At 50.5% G+C, this 16342-nt stretch overlaps 1 protein-coding gene across 11 annotated transcripts in view; it reads right to left on the reverse strand.

Moving 5' to 3' along the window:
• Nucleotides 1-15856, reverse strand: part of VPS45 (vacuolar protein sorting 45 homolog) — a 28021-nt gene extending 12165 nt beyond the window's left edge. For 8 of the 11 annotated variants that reach the window (XR_008819090.1, XR_008819095.1, XR_008819091.1 and 5 more), the window contains exons 1-13: nt 15687-15856; nt 15460-15594; nt 15284-15344; nt 13525-13604; nt 12950-13018; nt 12534-12671; nt 12336-12446; nt 10879-11013; nt 10419-10532; nt 9554-9721; nt 5821-5979; nt 4963-5070; nt 4526-4647 (exon numbers count right to left, since the gene is read on the reverse strand). Coding sequence is in view for 2 of the 11 variants with exons in the window: in XM_056322551.1 (XP_056178526.1) it covers nt 4526-4647; nt 4963-5070; nt 5821-5979; nt 9554-9721; nt 10419-10532; nt 10879-11013; nt 12336-12446; nt 12534-12671; nt 12950-13018; nt 13525-13604; nt 15284-15344; nt 15460-15594; nt 15687-15779 (1493 nt within the window). In the remaining 9 variants the exon portion in view is untranslated. The remainder of the gene's footprint in view (nt 1-4525; nt 4648-4962; nt 5071-5820; nt 5980-9553; nt 9722-10418; nt 10533-10878; nt 11014-12335; nt 12447-12533; nt 12672-12949; nt 13019-13524; nt 13605-15283; nt 15345-15459; nt 15595-15686) is intronic. The other 3 variants (XR_008819097.1, XM_056322553.1, XM_056322551.1) reach the window with 2 other exon arrangements.
• Between the last annotated feature and the right edge of the window lie 486 nt (nt 15857-16342).

A 16342-nucleotide genomic window follows, 5' to 3' on the forward strand; every position in this document is an offset into this window, starting at 1 on the left:
TATTACATATTTATATGATATAAAGCCACTTCTATCACGATGCAAGTAAAAACATGCCAAGCAGGCTGTGCCATGCTTCGCTTCTTAGGGAGAACATCCTTCAGGCTGAGAAAGCTGCACCTCCCCAAGGTCCCTAGGTCAGTTAGCACCTTCAGGCTTAAGGCAATTTCTTACCAAGAACTTTTGTGCAGACCGAAACCCACAGGATCAGTCTCCTGGTACCATCAGTTACATATTTTTGGTTGGGACTATGAAAAACCCAAGGAATTTTGATGCCAAAGTCATGCCACACTCTTGCACGCTCCTCTGGGATATCTTAACATGGACCAGCCTTTACGTTTGCCATTCGCTTTTACCGTCCCCATGACACCAGCCTAACCCTACACCCCAGGTTAAGCATTAAGCCTGGCATGGGATAGTGAGGGCAGAACTGTCACCCCTCCCCCGCTTCAGGTGCCTGGCTCGAAGCATCTGGCATTTACCGAAGCATCTGGCATTTACCATCAGACTCCTCACAGAGCAGAAGCGAGCTACGTCGCGCAGGCCACAGAAAGAACAAAGGGATCTTGGCGTTCTCACGAAGTGCCCAGGGAATTACTGCTTCTATCAAGGGCAAATAATAAGCAATTTTGGAATAGGAAGAAACTCCAAGACTGTTACAGGATTAGCGGGAAGGCAATCCGCAGCAAGACTCGCTCCAGCTGTTGAGCTCCTCAGACCCAGTTTGCGGCTGTGGCTACGTATCTCCCCAGGGGAGCTGCCAATTTAACAGCTGAGCGCTCAAACACTTCGGACAAGAGGAAAAAGCAACTTCCTCGAGCAGACAAGGACACAGTCAGAGTTTTGCCTTAAAAACCATCCACAGAACCCAACCCACACCAAACACAAGCTAATATGGGATGTAGGAGTGGCAGTACTTTCCCCGCTCTTTAGGGCAGCGTTTGTGAGCTCAGACGAGAAAGCACACAGCGCAGTGGCTCCCCACCACACGCTGCAGGCTGCTGCTTCCAAACAAGGAGATTTTACCTTTGCTGTCTAAGGAGATACCTCACCCGTCCCATCAGATGTGCGTCAGCTACAGATGCTTCCAAATGGCTCCAAATTCCTCCTTTCCTCAAGTGGTCAGGAGGGACTTTCCCCTCAACAAAGTTACTGGAGAAAGATCGTGTCCCGTGGCAGGATAAACTAGATGGTACCGGTGAATTCTCCTGTTCCGCGTTTAACTCTGAACCCTGATGGGCTTTCAGACCAGGTAATTTTCCAAGATTTTTCAATAAGCAGGGAAGTAATAGTGGTAATCGGAGAAGAACATGGAACGAGCCGCATCCCATCTGGATCCCCAGGGAGCGGCGTGCCTTTCCCTACTGCTATCTCACAGGCTGCTGCCTCTTCATGCAAAATGCTGAGGAACCTGGGTTCGGTTTCCAGAAGCGCAGCAGTGACAGCACTGCCTCATGGTCCGCCTACAAACCCGACGTTGTAAGAAGCGGCCGCGAGCCACCTTGGGGAGGCACCGCCAGCCCCATTGGTTGGGGCAGATGCCCTCTTCAAGAAAATCCTGGGTCAAAGCATAAACACAGCAAAAGCTCCATCCAAAGGGGAGGCTTCAGCCAAGCCCGGCGTGCAGAGCACACCGAGGGGGTCACAAACCTTCGCGTAACGCGCTCCCGCAGGCTGCTGTGACGCAGAGAGGCTTTGGGAACTCTTCTAGCTAGTACTTTCCGGCAGCAAGGTGGAGGTGGAAGGGACTGCGGGCTTACGGCATACAAGAGACGGATGATATTTAACACAGCTGGAAATAGAGGAGAAGCAAAAGAAAGAGGAATTGCTAATTGCTCTCTCCTAGGAACCCTGCTCACTGCTTTGCAAAGATTCCCTTCCCTTCACTGCCGCCAATTTCCACAGCTGAATTTGGACCAGGAGCTTTTCCTCCCTTGCAACAGTGTGGTGTTTAATACAGAAAGAAACAGTTAAAAAGAATCCTTTCAAATTCTTTGCTGTTCAAGCAACTACATCCCTTTGATCAAAAAATACAAAGCCTTTCGCCCTGACCTTCTGCTGAACTCCTGCCAATCACAGTAACACCATCCTCTGAAAGCAGCGAGCAAGAAGACAGTGGGGCCCAGTTTGCCTTGGGCTGTGATTTATTACACTAAGTTTTGTGAAATTATGAAATTTAAATTCCTAGCTCCATTGGTTTGGCACCAAGGCAAAACCATCAAGCAGGCCTTTTTCCTCCAAACCTGATCACTACAACCTGTTTCTAGGCAGCCCCTGCTTCCATGATACTGAATACCCATACGTTAGAGGTGACACAGTGCGGTGGCCCTCATTTTACGCAGCAAGTAAAGACCAGAAGTATTTAGGTGCCTATTTTTTGGCAGTTACAGACCCTCATTCCTACAGCTCCTATGTCTTAAACTCAACAAGATCCACCATTCCCATCGGGAAACAACGCTAACAACCACGTGCCCTTACACTTACGATCACTTTGCAGAGAGCTGACCCCGCAGCAGCACTGTTGTACCCAGCCGCTGTCCCAAGGACAATCCCAGACCAAAGGAAAACCATGAGAAATTTAAAGGGAAAAACAGTTTGGAAGTTCTGCTTTAACAAAACTACAGGATTCACGGCTTGGAGCTAAGAGACAAGGCTGTAGCTGCTGCAGGGAAGGGAGGGAGAGGCAAACTCCATTTCCCTTCATCCAACTTCTGTTTTTCTTCAGTTTGAGGCAGGAATTAAACCCTTCTTGTGCTCCCCCAAACAGATTCTTTGCATGTTATCTGCACCAAGATTTTCAGGAGCAGGTTCCTGTACCCTTTTCCAGAAACATTTGAAGAGGAATCTAAGTGAAACTCAGGAAAATATTAAATGGGAACTGAAAAAAAAAAAAAAACCAAAAAAACCCCCAACAAGATAAAAGTCAGAAGACCATTTGCTTCTAGCTAGCTCAGGACAAACCCAGGTCAGGGATGCCTGGACGCAGTTGCTGCTGTTCTGCAGGTCTCATTTCAGATCTGCCACAAACCGCACCCATCAACCTCTTTTTGTTGGGCTGAAAATCCATCTCAGTCGAGAGCTGGTTTCAAGGACAGAGAGGATAGCATTTCTGTTGTGAGGGTCCTTGATATTTCACACCTATTAAAACCACATGTCCACCCTATCCAAAATTTACCATTTTATTTTAAAGGGAAAACCTAAAGCAAAGCAGATTTGGGTTTTTTGGTCTACCAGGGATATACACAAATGAACTGCCTCTTGTATGACTATAATTCTTTCTTATCCATAAATAAAATGATTTAACAGCCCCTGCTGTCAGCCTGCCATGGAATTTGGATGCCTCCCTGCTACAAAATACACTTTTGCTTTCATCAGATGGATCAAAATGCCCCAAGGCAGGGCGAAGGAGGAAGAGCAGCATGCGTGCGCGTCTCAAAGAGCCAGACATGAATGCTCGCTCTTTCACATGCTTCTGCCCCTCCCACCCGCTTGACACTGCTGAACCTTGGTCCCCAAGTCTACTTCTCTCCTGCTCCAAACGAGTCCGTGGTTTTCCTTTAACCCAAACTGCCCTGCCACAGCTGCCTCATTCATTGAGAATTACTACCTTGAATTTATTTTCTGCTTCACTAAAAATGTGGCAGATACTGATAAAAAGCCAGCAGCGTGTGAAGGGAATGACAACGGTTCTAACCCTGCAAGTAAAACATCTTCCCTGGAACCTTGGGGCATTTAACAGACATTGGAGAAGATTCAGGGAATCGCTGTGATGACCTCATGACGGATCACCCAAAGGAAGCAAAGCAACAGCAGGCTCTTCTCCTCGAAGAAAACTGCCACTGGAAGGAATGAGGAATACCCAACTGGCACGCTGCAGAAGCTGAACCGCATTTACAGAAAGGCAACAGTGGTACCAAGGAAAGGAGGGATTTGTAGAGAATGCCATCGGAGGAGGACTCGTCGTCTTCTCTCTAATGATTCAGAGCCCTCACTCCGAGGCCCACACTTACCTTTAATGACTTCGCTGACGACAGATGAGCTTAGCTCCAGCAAACTCAGCTAGAACCAGACAGCCAGAGTTCTTTTCAATTACAGTTATTAGCCATATTCAGCAAGATCCCATTCTCATCAGGAATAGTAACTGGCTCAGAAGGGAGAGCTTGCAGTCGCACTATTTTTGGTACTCTACAAATAAGCGCCAGATGGCATGGAATGAAGTTAGAGGGCATGTTGAAATCCATCATGTGAACACCCTGGCATTTTGGTGCAATGGCTGTATTCTCTACCTGAGCCCTTACAATGGAAATGTCACATCTTGGCCAGCACGACAAGACCACCATATTTCAGTCTTACTCGCCCGCTCCACAGCACCTACCTGAGAACAGAAGAAAGACCTACACAATCAGGACATTTCTCTGCCAAGCAAAGTTTTCTTCATCTACAGGCAAACAGCAAAGCAAGCGGCAGCCCTGGGAGGAGCAGATGTATTTCGGTTCCAAGCTCTGCCCTCAAAGGCCCCACATACCTGTCACGGAGAGTGTTGGCACCCAGGTAGGGGTACTGGCTGTCCTTGAGTTTTCCCTTGATGAGCTGATCTAGTGTTTCTTGAAGGAGAGGCTGGTGTTGTGTATACACGTTCTCAACACCCTGCAGTGCAAGAGAAGCTCTTGTTATGAATTAATACAGCAAGGCAGCGGGCCGAGAGATATCGGCAAAGGCACATAAAAGGAGCATCACCATCTGACGGGTACATCAGGGGTTAACCACTGACATCCAGATTTAGAGACTTTTCAGCAACTCACTCCCATTGCCTTCAATGAGAATTATGCCCTAAAAGCCCAGTGCACTTACTATTAAATCTCTGAAATCCATGACACATGGCCTTGCACTGCATACCAGTCCTGCTCTGACTGTAATTTTAGGACTAAAACTGTCACTATTTCATCTGTGGCAGATCCATACCTTCAGTCCTTTGAGGAACTGTTTGGTGATGGCTACAGCATCCTTGGGACCGAACAGGTCACTGCCCCGGACCCTCTTCCCTCCATACTCCACAACGGCAGACACTAGCTGTACAAGAGAGGCAAAACCAGAATACTATTAACCTGGGAAACCGGCTTCCAGACAGTTTTTGTCCAGTTAGGCTCAATGGAAGTACTGGAAAGATGACCAAGGGGTCAAGGAGATCGATCCCAAGCAGATAATGCAGCACAGAGGGAGGCAAGGGGGAAGAGAAGAAAGTATTCCCCATGCCCACCGAGTCTGCTGTGACACTGCCTGCAGAAAGAGAGGCTTTCATTTCCAGAGCCTGCTGCAGTGAGAGCAGATCTTCCACACAATGTGACATCATCCTGCTTCTCCACCTCCTCTCCAGCTGCTCACTACACTTGCCAAGCGCTGCCACCCTCTCCCTCCCAGCCCAGCTCCTTTACAGCCTCCAGAAGTCCTGTGCTGCAGCTATTGCCTATTCAGCAGGAGCTGGGGGAAAGGGGTGGGGAGGAAGAGGGGAAGGAGAAAGGAAGCATGTTCCAGGCCCCGTTTAACATGCCACACATCCGTCCCATGCCTGCCATCTCTGCTTTATTCAATCCTTCATAATATCACTGATTTTGGAAATGGAAATTAAGTGATTAGTTACGCCTTTTAAAGTAACACCTGCAGGCCCCAGCCAAGCTCAGGGTTCTTTTCGCAAGGCGCAGCGCAATTAGCACTGTGCTAAACGAAAGCAGGCGAGCTTTACACCAATTAATAATGCTTTTCCACCTCTGTGCCCTCCTGTCCCACTCGTTCATCCAGCTGAAGGAGAAATGCTGCAATTACCTTTCGGTATTTCTCCGACACACCCCTGTTCTTGAGATCGGTCATCAGCCCTGGCAGGCTGTTGCTGCTGTGCCGCTCGTAGTGCAGGGCATAAAGCATCACCAGCCGGGCAGCGTCAAACTCCGTCACCTTGGGGTTCTGCAGCAGGCGCCGCACGTTCTGCAGCCAGATAGAGAGCAGGGTCAGTGGAAGGGCCTTCAAAGGACATGAAATCAGACTAATATCAAGCCCACTGCCTAGCAACAGAATTGCATGCAGGAGGAATGCAAGAGAATCAAATTGTGTCATAAGCAACCGAGCCCAGCTCCTTGTGTGCTCTGCAGTCAGATTTATTGGAGTACAGCGGAGTGCGAGTTGCTTTTGGGGCTTTTCGTGAAGCTGGGAATTCATAACCCAATTCTGCTGCCCGTTCCTAACTCTTGGTAACGTGCTGCGGGGTGAGCACGTTGAGAGTAACGGTGAGGTCACCATGCGCCCCTCCTGAAGGGGGGTCAGCAGGCACGTGCAGAACCCCAGAACCTCTGCCCTCCTTTTCCAGCTTGGGCAGAGCCACAACTGGCCCACATGTTGTCAATCCATCCTAACACTGACCATCAAGAAAAAGGGGCTGGGACAATTACACAAATTCTGTTTGCTTTGGGGCAGAAGCATCCAAGTCCTCCCAGACCTCTGGAGGTGAGAAGTGGAGGAGCAAGTCCCAGGCATTTGGAAATGCAAAGGAGGAAAGAAATGAAAGCATGAAAAGGCACCAAAAGTACCAGAGGTAAACACAGAACTTCACAGAAATACAGTTATGACTTCTAACATGCAGATCATTACTTTTTCTGCTGAGAAGAACACGCTAACCATCCTAAATATAACGGCTGTATGCCCCAAGGAGGCTGCCTGTTAAAATACAGACCCTTTCCAGAGAAGTTTCAGAACCTCCGATACATGCTGTTTACCCTCCAGGGATGGCAGGCAGGATATAATTGCTTGTGTAGAGTTGACAATTGGCCATCTAAGTGCTACTCCTTCTCCTTACAACAAAAAGCACTTATTTCCTCTCTGCAGCCTCTCAGTCCTTGTGTTGAGGCGCAGAGTTGAGATAATGGAGTTAACAGAACAAACACCAGAGCCAAGTTGGTAGCTGAGGTGAGCAGTGGGAGTAATAAGCTGCTTAACTCTGAGCTTTGAGATGGATCTCAGAGAACAGGCATCAACTACCAGATGTGTCTGCAGACATCTGGTTTGGGCTGGACAGATGTTTTAGGACACAGCGAAGTCTGAAATGCTCCCTGTGCTGAACATTAAAGAAAACCAATCAGCCTGTATGAGCTCAAATGCATGGGAGCTGCTGGTTTTACAGTCACAGAAACAGCAGTACCAAGAGAGGGAGAGAACCAGTTAGGATCTTTCCACTTGTAAGCATACGTGACCTTCAAACACTCAAAAAATCCATAGCCTATCTTTGCAAGATTCTCCCACCCTCCCAACACTGGTAGGCAACACCAAATGAACAGCTGTGAAACCAGTGTTGTAAAACTGTTGTTATTTACTGCACTGATTCAGCTGTATTTGCTGACATTTGTTTGCCTGATGCTGGCTAGTTACAAAAATATGGGATAAAATCCTGGCTTTGCGGAGGAGCCACCAGAGTTTTAACCTTGGTCAGGTCAGGAATTCACCTGCCAGGGTAGGAACAGAGTCCCGTGGAGCATGTCTGCTTGCCAAATTTTTTGATCCTGTGCTGGCAGCGCAGTGGCAATGCCTATATAAGCAGGAAGCGTGTAAAACAGAAAAGCTATTGTCCATCTAAGGAGATGGGATTCAAAACCTCCCATTCATCTCCGAAGGCTCATGTACTATGTCAGGATTAATAAGAGACCAGGGGAAGAATAACCAACATGTACTGTACTCAGGGGCCCTAGGCCACCAGAGAAATTAACAATTGCTGAAGTTACATCAGTGGGAGAACAATTCTGCCTTTATTTCGTGCACTGGCTTATTCTCCATTGTTTCTGTGGCCTTGCCCCTTTCTCTGCCATTAGGAGACTGCAACAGGGAACAGCCCCGGGCAGCGCAGCTAAAGAGATACTGATCTCTTGTGCAGAAAGATATCAGTTCTGTGGTTTTGCATTTATTTCCTAGCTGCAACATGTTTTCCAGTCAGTCTCAGTCCTTAGAAACACAATAGAGCCCTTTAGGCACGGGGCTGTAAGCAAACTGCAGGCAGCTTTTCTGCTTTAAAAACTGCAGAAATAGTTTGTGCAGACTTAAAGCTGAAATAGCACCGAGGTGAACTCCAGCAGCCACCCTGCCGTGACGGCCTGGCACCCGCTGGGGGCTGCCCTGCCTGCCTCCCTCCCCGCTTTCCCGCACCGCCACGTACTCTCTTAACCGCAGAGCCGGTAACGCAACGGCATCATCCGCAGAAGTTTGCATCATCCCTTTCTGCAGTGAAATAACTTAATAAATGACAGAAGAGTAGACCAACATTTTCCCAAATGGTCTCCAGTGCCAAGCAGCCAAGTTTCAACGCTCATGCTCCGTGCCACGTTGATAATATCAGAAATAACATCACAGCACAGACACGAGGGGCTGATGGATTAGAACTCAAAAATCTGACTTTTAAACTGAAAAAACTTGATCTAGAAACAATGATACAGCAAGAGAACCGCAGGGGCTGTTTCCCATAAATGCATTTTATGGCTGCATTCCCACTTCAATACTTATGTCATCTAAATTCTACCAAATATAAGCTATCAAATCATATCTATATGCTCGCCAACCTATAGAGCTGCGTGACTTCAACGGGCCTATACTGATTCGCATCAGCTCGGGATCTGGTAATAGATTACAGTACTTGAAGAGTCTAATATTATCCCCTAGCCACCCACTTGGAGCACAGAATAACAGAGGCAAAGGCAACACGTATTGCAAATCTCTTGAAGATGCTTATCTCTGTTTTCTAGTCAAACTGCTCCTCCGTTACAGGGTGTAACTTCTACCTTAGCTATCAAAAATTAAGGGATTGGTTTTTAATGCCGAGATGCTAGTTGAGCTCGGCTATAATACAGTCACACTCAACAATACTGCTCTTTTCTCTGCATAGTCAGCAGCCACAATTCATCACTATTGACAGGCTGTCAGATACTGGGTCAGGTCATGGAATCCAACAAGCCAGCAAGGGGTCAAAACCAGTCTATACTCGGCTATAACAGAAGTCTCTGTTAGGCTTTTTCAGTCCCCTTTGCCAAAGAAATCTTTTCTCTAAGAGGCTTACCACTGGTGGGGGTTTTTTGGGGTTTTTTTTTTAAAAAAAAAAAGGTAAAAGCCAGCACCTCAATGAATAGTCTGGTTTAGACAATTTCATGGATTCCATTTCTTCTCCTCCCCAACAAACACAACAAGCTTCTGCACGGGGGTCCACAGTCCTTCTTTCTACTGGTGCCTGCGCAGGCAGCCTGCCAGGAGCCAACTGACTGTATATAATGAAGGCATGTTGCACTGTGAAATGTAAAGACAGAATTTGCAAAGATGCTTCTCAAGCCAGTTGTTAACTATGATTCATCCTCATCTGAACTGAGCTGGGAGGAGGAGAGTCATTCTAACATTTAATGCCCTAACCCTGCAGGATATCTGCATGAGGAACTCCTGCTGACTGTCGGTATCAAACTTCCATCAGCAGGGGAAGTTCAGGATCAAACCACCGAGACGCAAAGGACCAAGGTTCGTTTCGAGCCCAAGGTACCTGCAGAGCACTGGAATGGTCGTTCTGGCAGGCCAGTTCCTGCTCCACCTCAGACACCTCCAACAGGTTCCGCTCCCCAACCAGTCGAGAGAGCTCTCCCACTACCGTCACATGCTTCGATACCGTGCCCGACATCTTCTTGAACTGCGGGTAATTCTCCACAAATGCCTGCAATGGGGAAACCAAAGCAACCGGTTCTTCAAAAGAAAAGCAAGAGCCAGCGGATGCGTGCAACCCAGTGACAAAACTGCACAAACCAATTTGCATCAGGATAAGCAAGACCAGCGCAGGTGTATGGATGATCGGGCATCTCATTCCTGGGAGCCCACCGGACTTCTTCAATCACCAGGAGATTTCTGGAAGGGATGTGCTTTTTATTTACTCTTAAAATAAAAGGATATAGAAAGTATCTCCAAAGATATCGCCAGGATCCTTTAAATCTCGAGCAGTGACTGAATTAATAACTGTGCTCTGAGCTGTTGCCAAGTGACCCAGCTCAGACATAAAGTCCACGCGGCCATCCTGGAGTAAGCTAAGGACTTAAACCAGAGCTCACTGATTCAATTGTCAGGCGCTGGGATTCCAGCAAGCCTAGGCAGCAGCCTGGGGAGCAGTCAGAAGCAGCAAGATTATCGACCGCACTGCAGTAGCATACAACGGCCTATCGAAGCGGCTAGCCTTCGGTGAAGAACCATTGGAAGGGACACAGTGCAAAAAGGGGGTTCCTGCCCCTCCAAACTAGCGCGTCATGGAGATCTGAACTGGCAGTACGGACTGTCAGGGTACAGACAGTAGTGATCCGCACTGTCCTGCAAGGCGTGGGCTTTAAATAAAGTCCAGTCAGTTCCGTGTAGGTTGTCCGTACCTTCATGTCCGCTATAGATTCCAGCTTTTGCTGCTCCTTAGGTTTCCTCTTCTGGAAATCCTCCATAAGATTCTTGATGTTACTGCCAATCTCTGCAAAGTTCAGGTACATGTTCTGCAGGCAACAAGACAGGGATGTGAGAGAAAGCCGTGCTTAACACTAGTCTTGACGCAACAAAGCCCAAACTCTGAGGCGTCGCTGCACATCCCCACCCTCAGACCCAGGCTTGAGCCAGCAGCTCTGCCGTTGGTCTGGGTTTGAAATAAAACTGTAAAACGGACACATTACTTCACAGCAGATGCTACTTGCACTGCACATTGATTTTCACCACTTGGATAAGGTATCCATTACCGCCCCGATGCTCAAAGTCACTGGGAAGTTCCTTTCACATGGCAAAAGCAATAACAGGACCTGATCCCCAAATTGAGCCACTTAGGAAGATCCCCACTAAGACACCTACGTTGGCATAGAACTCGTCGTTCTCGGCGGACAGGACCACCTCTCGGAGATCCTTGCTTATCCCCGGTACCCGGGAGAGGTCGATGCGGTTGTTGTTAATCCCCAGCAATTCGTGAACCATAGCCTGGTACGTCCACTAACGAGGATGGTGAAAGAGAAAGGCAAACGATAACCTCAGTAAGGTAACAAATGGCACGGGAAAATTAACGGATTTCAGGCTGGACTCAAACAAAGCCAGTTTATATCCCCCTAGTAACACACAGCAGATTCAAAGCCTGCCTCCCTCAAACTTTTGCCAGAATGTTACAATAAGTATTACTCGTGGTGATATAAATATCTCATCCCGTGGTGAGAGGCGCTGGTGCAAACACAAAGGAAACCCACCCCGTTCCAGGGTGCTTGCGGTAAGTACGTTCCAAAGACACGGCTCAAAGAGGAGCAACGGGGATTCACGCTCCTGTTTAAACAGTTCTGTTGGCCACCATCATCTCCCCCTCCCCTGCCGCCGAGGGGACACGTATTTTTGGCTGCAGAGGTTCCACAGTTACAAACTGTACAATGTCCTACGTGCTCTTTCGCTTCTTACGCAGCAGTAGGAGTGTTTCTGCACATCAGTGAGTTACTATATTTATCCTGGGAAGACAAATATTAATCTACAGAGAAAACAAAGCTGCTCAGAGCACTGACATGCCCGACACTCCAGTTACATTCATATGAATGTCTCTGCTGGACAGAAAACCTTTGCGTAGAAAATAATGCTTTTGGTGCCCTGTGCTGAGCGCAGTCCTTAACTCTACAAACCACATGTGAGCTGGGTTTCCCGTCAGATCATTCCGATAATACCAGTATCACCAGTAGCTCCTACACCAGCGTTACAGAAGCGCTGGCTGCTGTTGGGGCAGCCCGGCTGCAGCTCGACTCATCACCAGACTGACCTGCGTCTACACGTGCCCCACAAAAACGAAAGGAGACAAAGATTCTGCTGGGATCTACAGCACCACAAAGAAAAAATAATAATAATAAATCACAATAGCTACGGTTTAAATACTACCAGCCATCAGTAACACAGAGGGAGACTTACGCCACGGCAAGGTCACTCAATTACTGCCTACGTGTGCTGCCAAACAGCCCGTACAAATAAACCCTTGGAAAGGACGCTGCCGAGGTGTGAGGACTCTAAACATCAAGTGTGCCTTGCAGAAGGTTTTCCAGGGTGCTGGCTACATCTGCCACTGAAGCCAGCACATACAATCTGTGCTCAACCGCCTGAAAAAATCAGGCCATGAGATAAAAGAGGGATTTCAAAAAGAATGGGGGGCGAGAAGCGGTATTTTTTCAAATACAAACCATGCCCTGCCAGGGTGTGAACTCCGACTCGCTGCCACCACCACAGGGCTCCGTGCGCTTCCAGAACTCGCGTTCCTACCTCAGCCCTTGCACAACTGCGAGGTGAGTCACCTGGTTCAGAAGCGGGGTGATGGCGTCATCAGACCGGTCCAGAAGGAGAAGTAAAGGAGGAACCTCAGTGCGCCGAAAGTCAAACAGCTCGTACTCTTTAGTGATCACTTGCTGTTGAGAAAAGGAAAAAAAGCCACTTGATCTGAGGTGCCGTTGAAGTATGCTGCCATTCAACATTGCCGGAGGTTCTGCCCCTACCTTCACGCATTCAGCAAGCCTTTTTGCTGGCTCGGAAGAGAGCTGGTACCGGATCATGGGGCATTTCTTCAGAGACAAAAGCAGAGCAGTCAGCCCTTGAGTTGTCCTGGACAGCTGAGCCGGATCCCAGTTGCGACCCTGGAAGGAAAGGCTGCGCCTGGTACGGATGCACCATCCCCAAACTCTTTCTCACACAAAATCCAAGTCTTGAAGCCTTATAGTAACCTACAGGTGGGCTGAAGGAGCCGGTACACCAGCGGCCACAGCCCCGATTCCCTGGTGTGTGTCCCCTCTTACGGACCCCAAAGAGCAGTCTGCCTTCTGGGCAACCCACCGCCACACCCAGCCTGTTGCACCTACTGGTCTCTGGTCACCATAAGACAAGACCCTGGAGGAGCATTAGCTTTTTCTCCTACCTGGCAGCAGCCCAAGAGGTTGAGAGAAAAAACGTGCGGGTTCACTGCAATGTAATCGCCATAGAACTCCTGCCAACAAGTGAAAACAAATACAGTTACGTGCCTTGCCAGCCCTTGTTCAGCCTACAGGAGTATGTGTTCTTGGGATTTAAACACTAAAATCCCGAGCAATGCACAGACACATTGACTCTGATCATTCCTCCTTCCTCCGTGCCCGACCTCTCAAATCCCTACACTCCTGCTGACAACCCCACCACCAATTTGTCATGGGTATTTCTCGAGGGTGGAGCTCTTCGCCACTACCACAAACACACAACACCGATGACAGCAGAAACGGTGGCAGCTCTGAAAACTGAAAGGCAGGGAGAAACAGGGGACGCAGGATTGTTTCTTTTACTTTTTAATCCCACGTGTGTGTTCATCTTCTTCCATCCCAGACTGTCGCACAGTGCTGCTGCACACTGTTCAAGAACTACAGGCTCCCCCCACTGCCACACCTGAGTCTGTCAGCTTGTATGTTCGCTTTGATGGCACTTTTGGATTAGGAGATCTAATTAAAATATTCAAAAACTCACCTGAACTTCAGCCACAACTTCCTGTTCATCAGCTTCAGCTAATGACTTGACATCACTCTTACTGATCACGTTACTGAAATCTGAAAGAAAACAACAGTGGAAGAACAGTCGGGCTCTGCGAGTGACGCGTAACACACAGGACCACCACAGATCAGGATGAGCAGATTTTCCTCTGGAGCAGGAACAGATTGCAACAGACATCCTTTGACCTTACACCTGCAATTATTATGCAGACATCGTAATCACCTCACACGGATACTCTGAGCTAATTCTCTGTCCAACTTTCTGCCTCTGGTGCCAATACCAGCAGCACTGGATCAGCACGTCACAATCAACGATGGATTAAACATCATTAAACACCCCACAGGATGCAGCAGTGCTGGAAAGGCGGCAGTGGCTCGCTCGCATACTCTCCCCAGCCTAACATCTACCCAATTTCATACTCAGTATAGTTTTTTGTGTAAAAGTGATATTAAATGGCTGAAAGCAGTGACACCCACATCTCACCGGGGCTCCTTGGGTCACAGGATCACAGACCAGTCAGGGCTGGAAGGGACCTCTGGAGATCACCTAGCCTAACCCCCTGCTAAAGCAGGTCCTCCTAGCGCAGGCTGCACAGAATCGCATCCAGGCGGGTTTTATTCAAAACCAGAAGTAACAGCACGTCTCCAGAGAAGCAGACGCCACAACATCTCTGGGCAGCCTGTTCCAGTGCTCTGCCACCCTCAGAGAAGTTTTTCCTCATACTCAGAAGGAAGTTCCTGTGTTGCAGTTCGTGCCCATCGCTCTTGTCCTGTCTCTGGACACCACTGAGGAGCACCTGGTCTCATCCTCTCGGTGCTCACCCCTAAGGTGTTTGTAGGCATTGACAGGATCCCTCTCAGCCTTCTCCAGGCTGACCAGCCCCAGCTCCCTCAGCCTTTCCTCCTAAGGGAGATGCTCCAGTCCTCTCATCATCTTTGTAGCTTCTGCTGGCCCCCCTCCAGTAGCTCCCAGTCTCCCTTGAACTGGGGAGCTCAGAGATGGACACCACTGGCCTTCCCGGCCCCCAGGACACAGTGCTGGCTCATGGACAACTCGCTTGGCTCACCACCACCTTTTCCAAGCCGGAATCCCTCCCCCCCCCGCAAGCCCGCAGCCCGGCTCCTGGGCGCTCCTGCAGAGCGGCAATGACATCTAGAGGCCACTCGAGCTCAGTCCCAGCGCCTCTCCACAGTACTGGTGCTGGGAGACCTCCGCACCAAACCAGCTGCGCTCATTCTGCTCCATTTCCAAAACCACAGAATATTCTGGGGTGTGAGCAGGAGATGGGAGAAACAGCCGCCCCCTACGCCAGGCGTTAGAAGCCGTGCAGCAGGCTTAGGGCAACGCTGGGATGTGAAGTCTATCCTGAATTATTTACCTTCAGGATCTGGGCTAGTCTCCCAAGCATCTCGGTTTTCCTTGGAATAAGGGCACTTTACCCCCAGCGTCAGCCTTCCTTTGTGTTTACAAAGCAACAAGAAGCTCTAAAATCCCAGAAATTGTCAGGGAGAAGCCGCACCGGAGGAACGGCCAGATATGGTGTGGCTTTCTAAAGACCTGTTACAGGTTGCTTTGGTTTAATTATTTTATCTGCTAGTTATGTCCCCTTTGCTACAAGAATGTGGTGACCTAAAGAGCATAAAAACTAGAATTCACACATTCTAGGGGTTTTAGCACCGGCTTATCCCCTATCTCCAGGGAACACGGGACCCCCGGCCGGGCAGGATGCACTTACAGACAAAGTAGATGCTGTACTTGGGCCTCCGCAGCTCCTGGATGAGGAACTCCACGTTCTCCTGGATGGAGACAGCACCGGGAAGAGCAGATTTAAGAAACGTGGGGTGAGAAGAAGGGGCCGGAGCGAGCCGGGACCCCCTCCCCGCCCCACGGCTGGCCCCCCCGCCGCCCCACCTTGGTGGGCCGCAGGAAGCAGATGGCCTTGAGGTGCTTCATGGGCTCCCGGTGCGCGGAGTCGATGCGCTCGAAGAGGTACACCTCCTTCTGCAGGATCTCGGACTGCGTGTACACCATGCTGACCACGCCGGTCTGCGGGCGGGAGGCGGCAGCGCCCGTCATCCCGGGACCGGGACCGGACCGGGCCTGCGCCCCCCGCGCCCCCGCCCGGCCCCGCCGCTCACCGTCTCCCGGTCCATGAGCAGCACCTTCATGCCGGGCCCGCTGTCCTCGATCATCCTGGACACGTACTGCTTGACGGCCAGCACGGCGTTCATGGCGCCCGGCGCGGCCCGGCCCGGCCCGGCCCGGCTGGGAGCTGTAGTCCGCGGCGGGGGGCGCGGCCGGGGCGGGGCGCGGGCCACATCCCCCAGCCTGCACCGCGGCAGCGCCCGGCAGCGCCCCCGTCCGGCCCGGCGGGCACACTGCCGCCCCCCGCCCCGCCGAAGCCCCCCGGCCCCAGCAGCAGCCACAGGCCCCTCAGCGGCCCACAGGCCCCTCCAACCCCCTCTCAGACCCCTCCAGCCAACCCCCAGGCCCCTCCAGCCTCCCCCAGGTCCCTCCAGCCACCCCCCAGACCTCTCCAGCCCCCTCTCAGACCCCTCAGGCCCCCCCCAGGCCCCTCAGTCACCCCCCAGGCCCCTCAGCCACCCCCAGGCCCCTCCAACCTCCCCCAGACCCCTCCAGCCTCCCCCAGGCCCCTCCAGCCACCCCCCAGAACTCTCCAGCCCCCTCTCAGACCCCTCAGACCCCCCGAGGCCCCTCAGACCCCCCCCAGGCCCCTCAGCCACCCCCAGGCCCCTCCAGCCTCCCCCAGACCCCTCCAGCCTCCCCCAGACCC

The sequence above is a fragment of the Falco biarmicus genome, chromosome 19 (assembly GCF_023638135.1).
Source record: "Falco biarmicus isolate bFalBia1 chromosome 19, bFalBia1.pri, whole genome shotgun sequence".
NCBI classification, from domain to species: domain Eukaryota; kingdom Metazoa; phylum Chordata; class Aves; order Falconiformes; family Falconidae; genus Falco; species Falco biarmicus.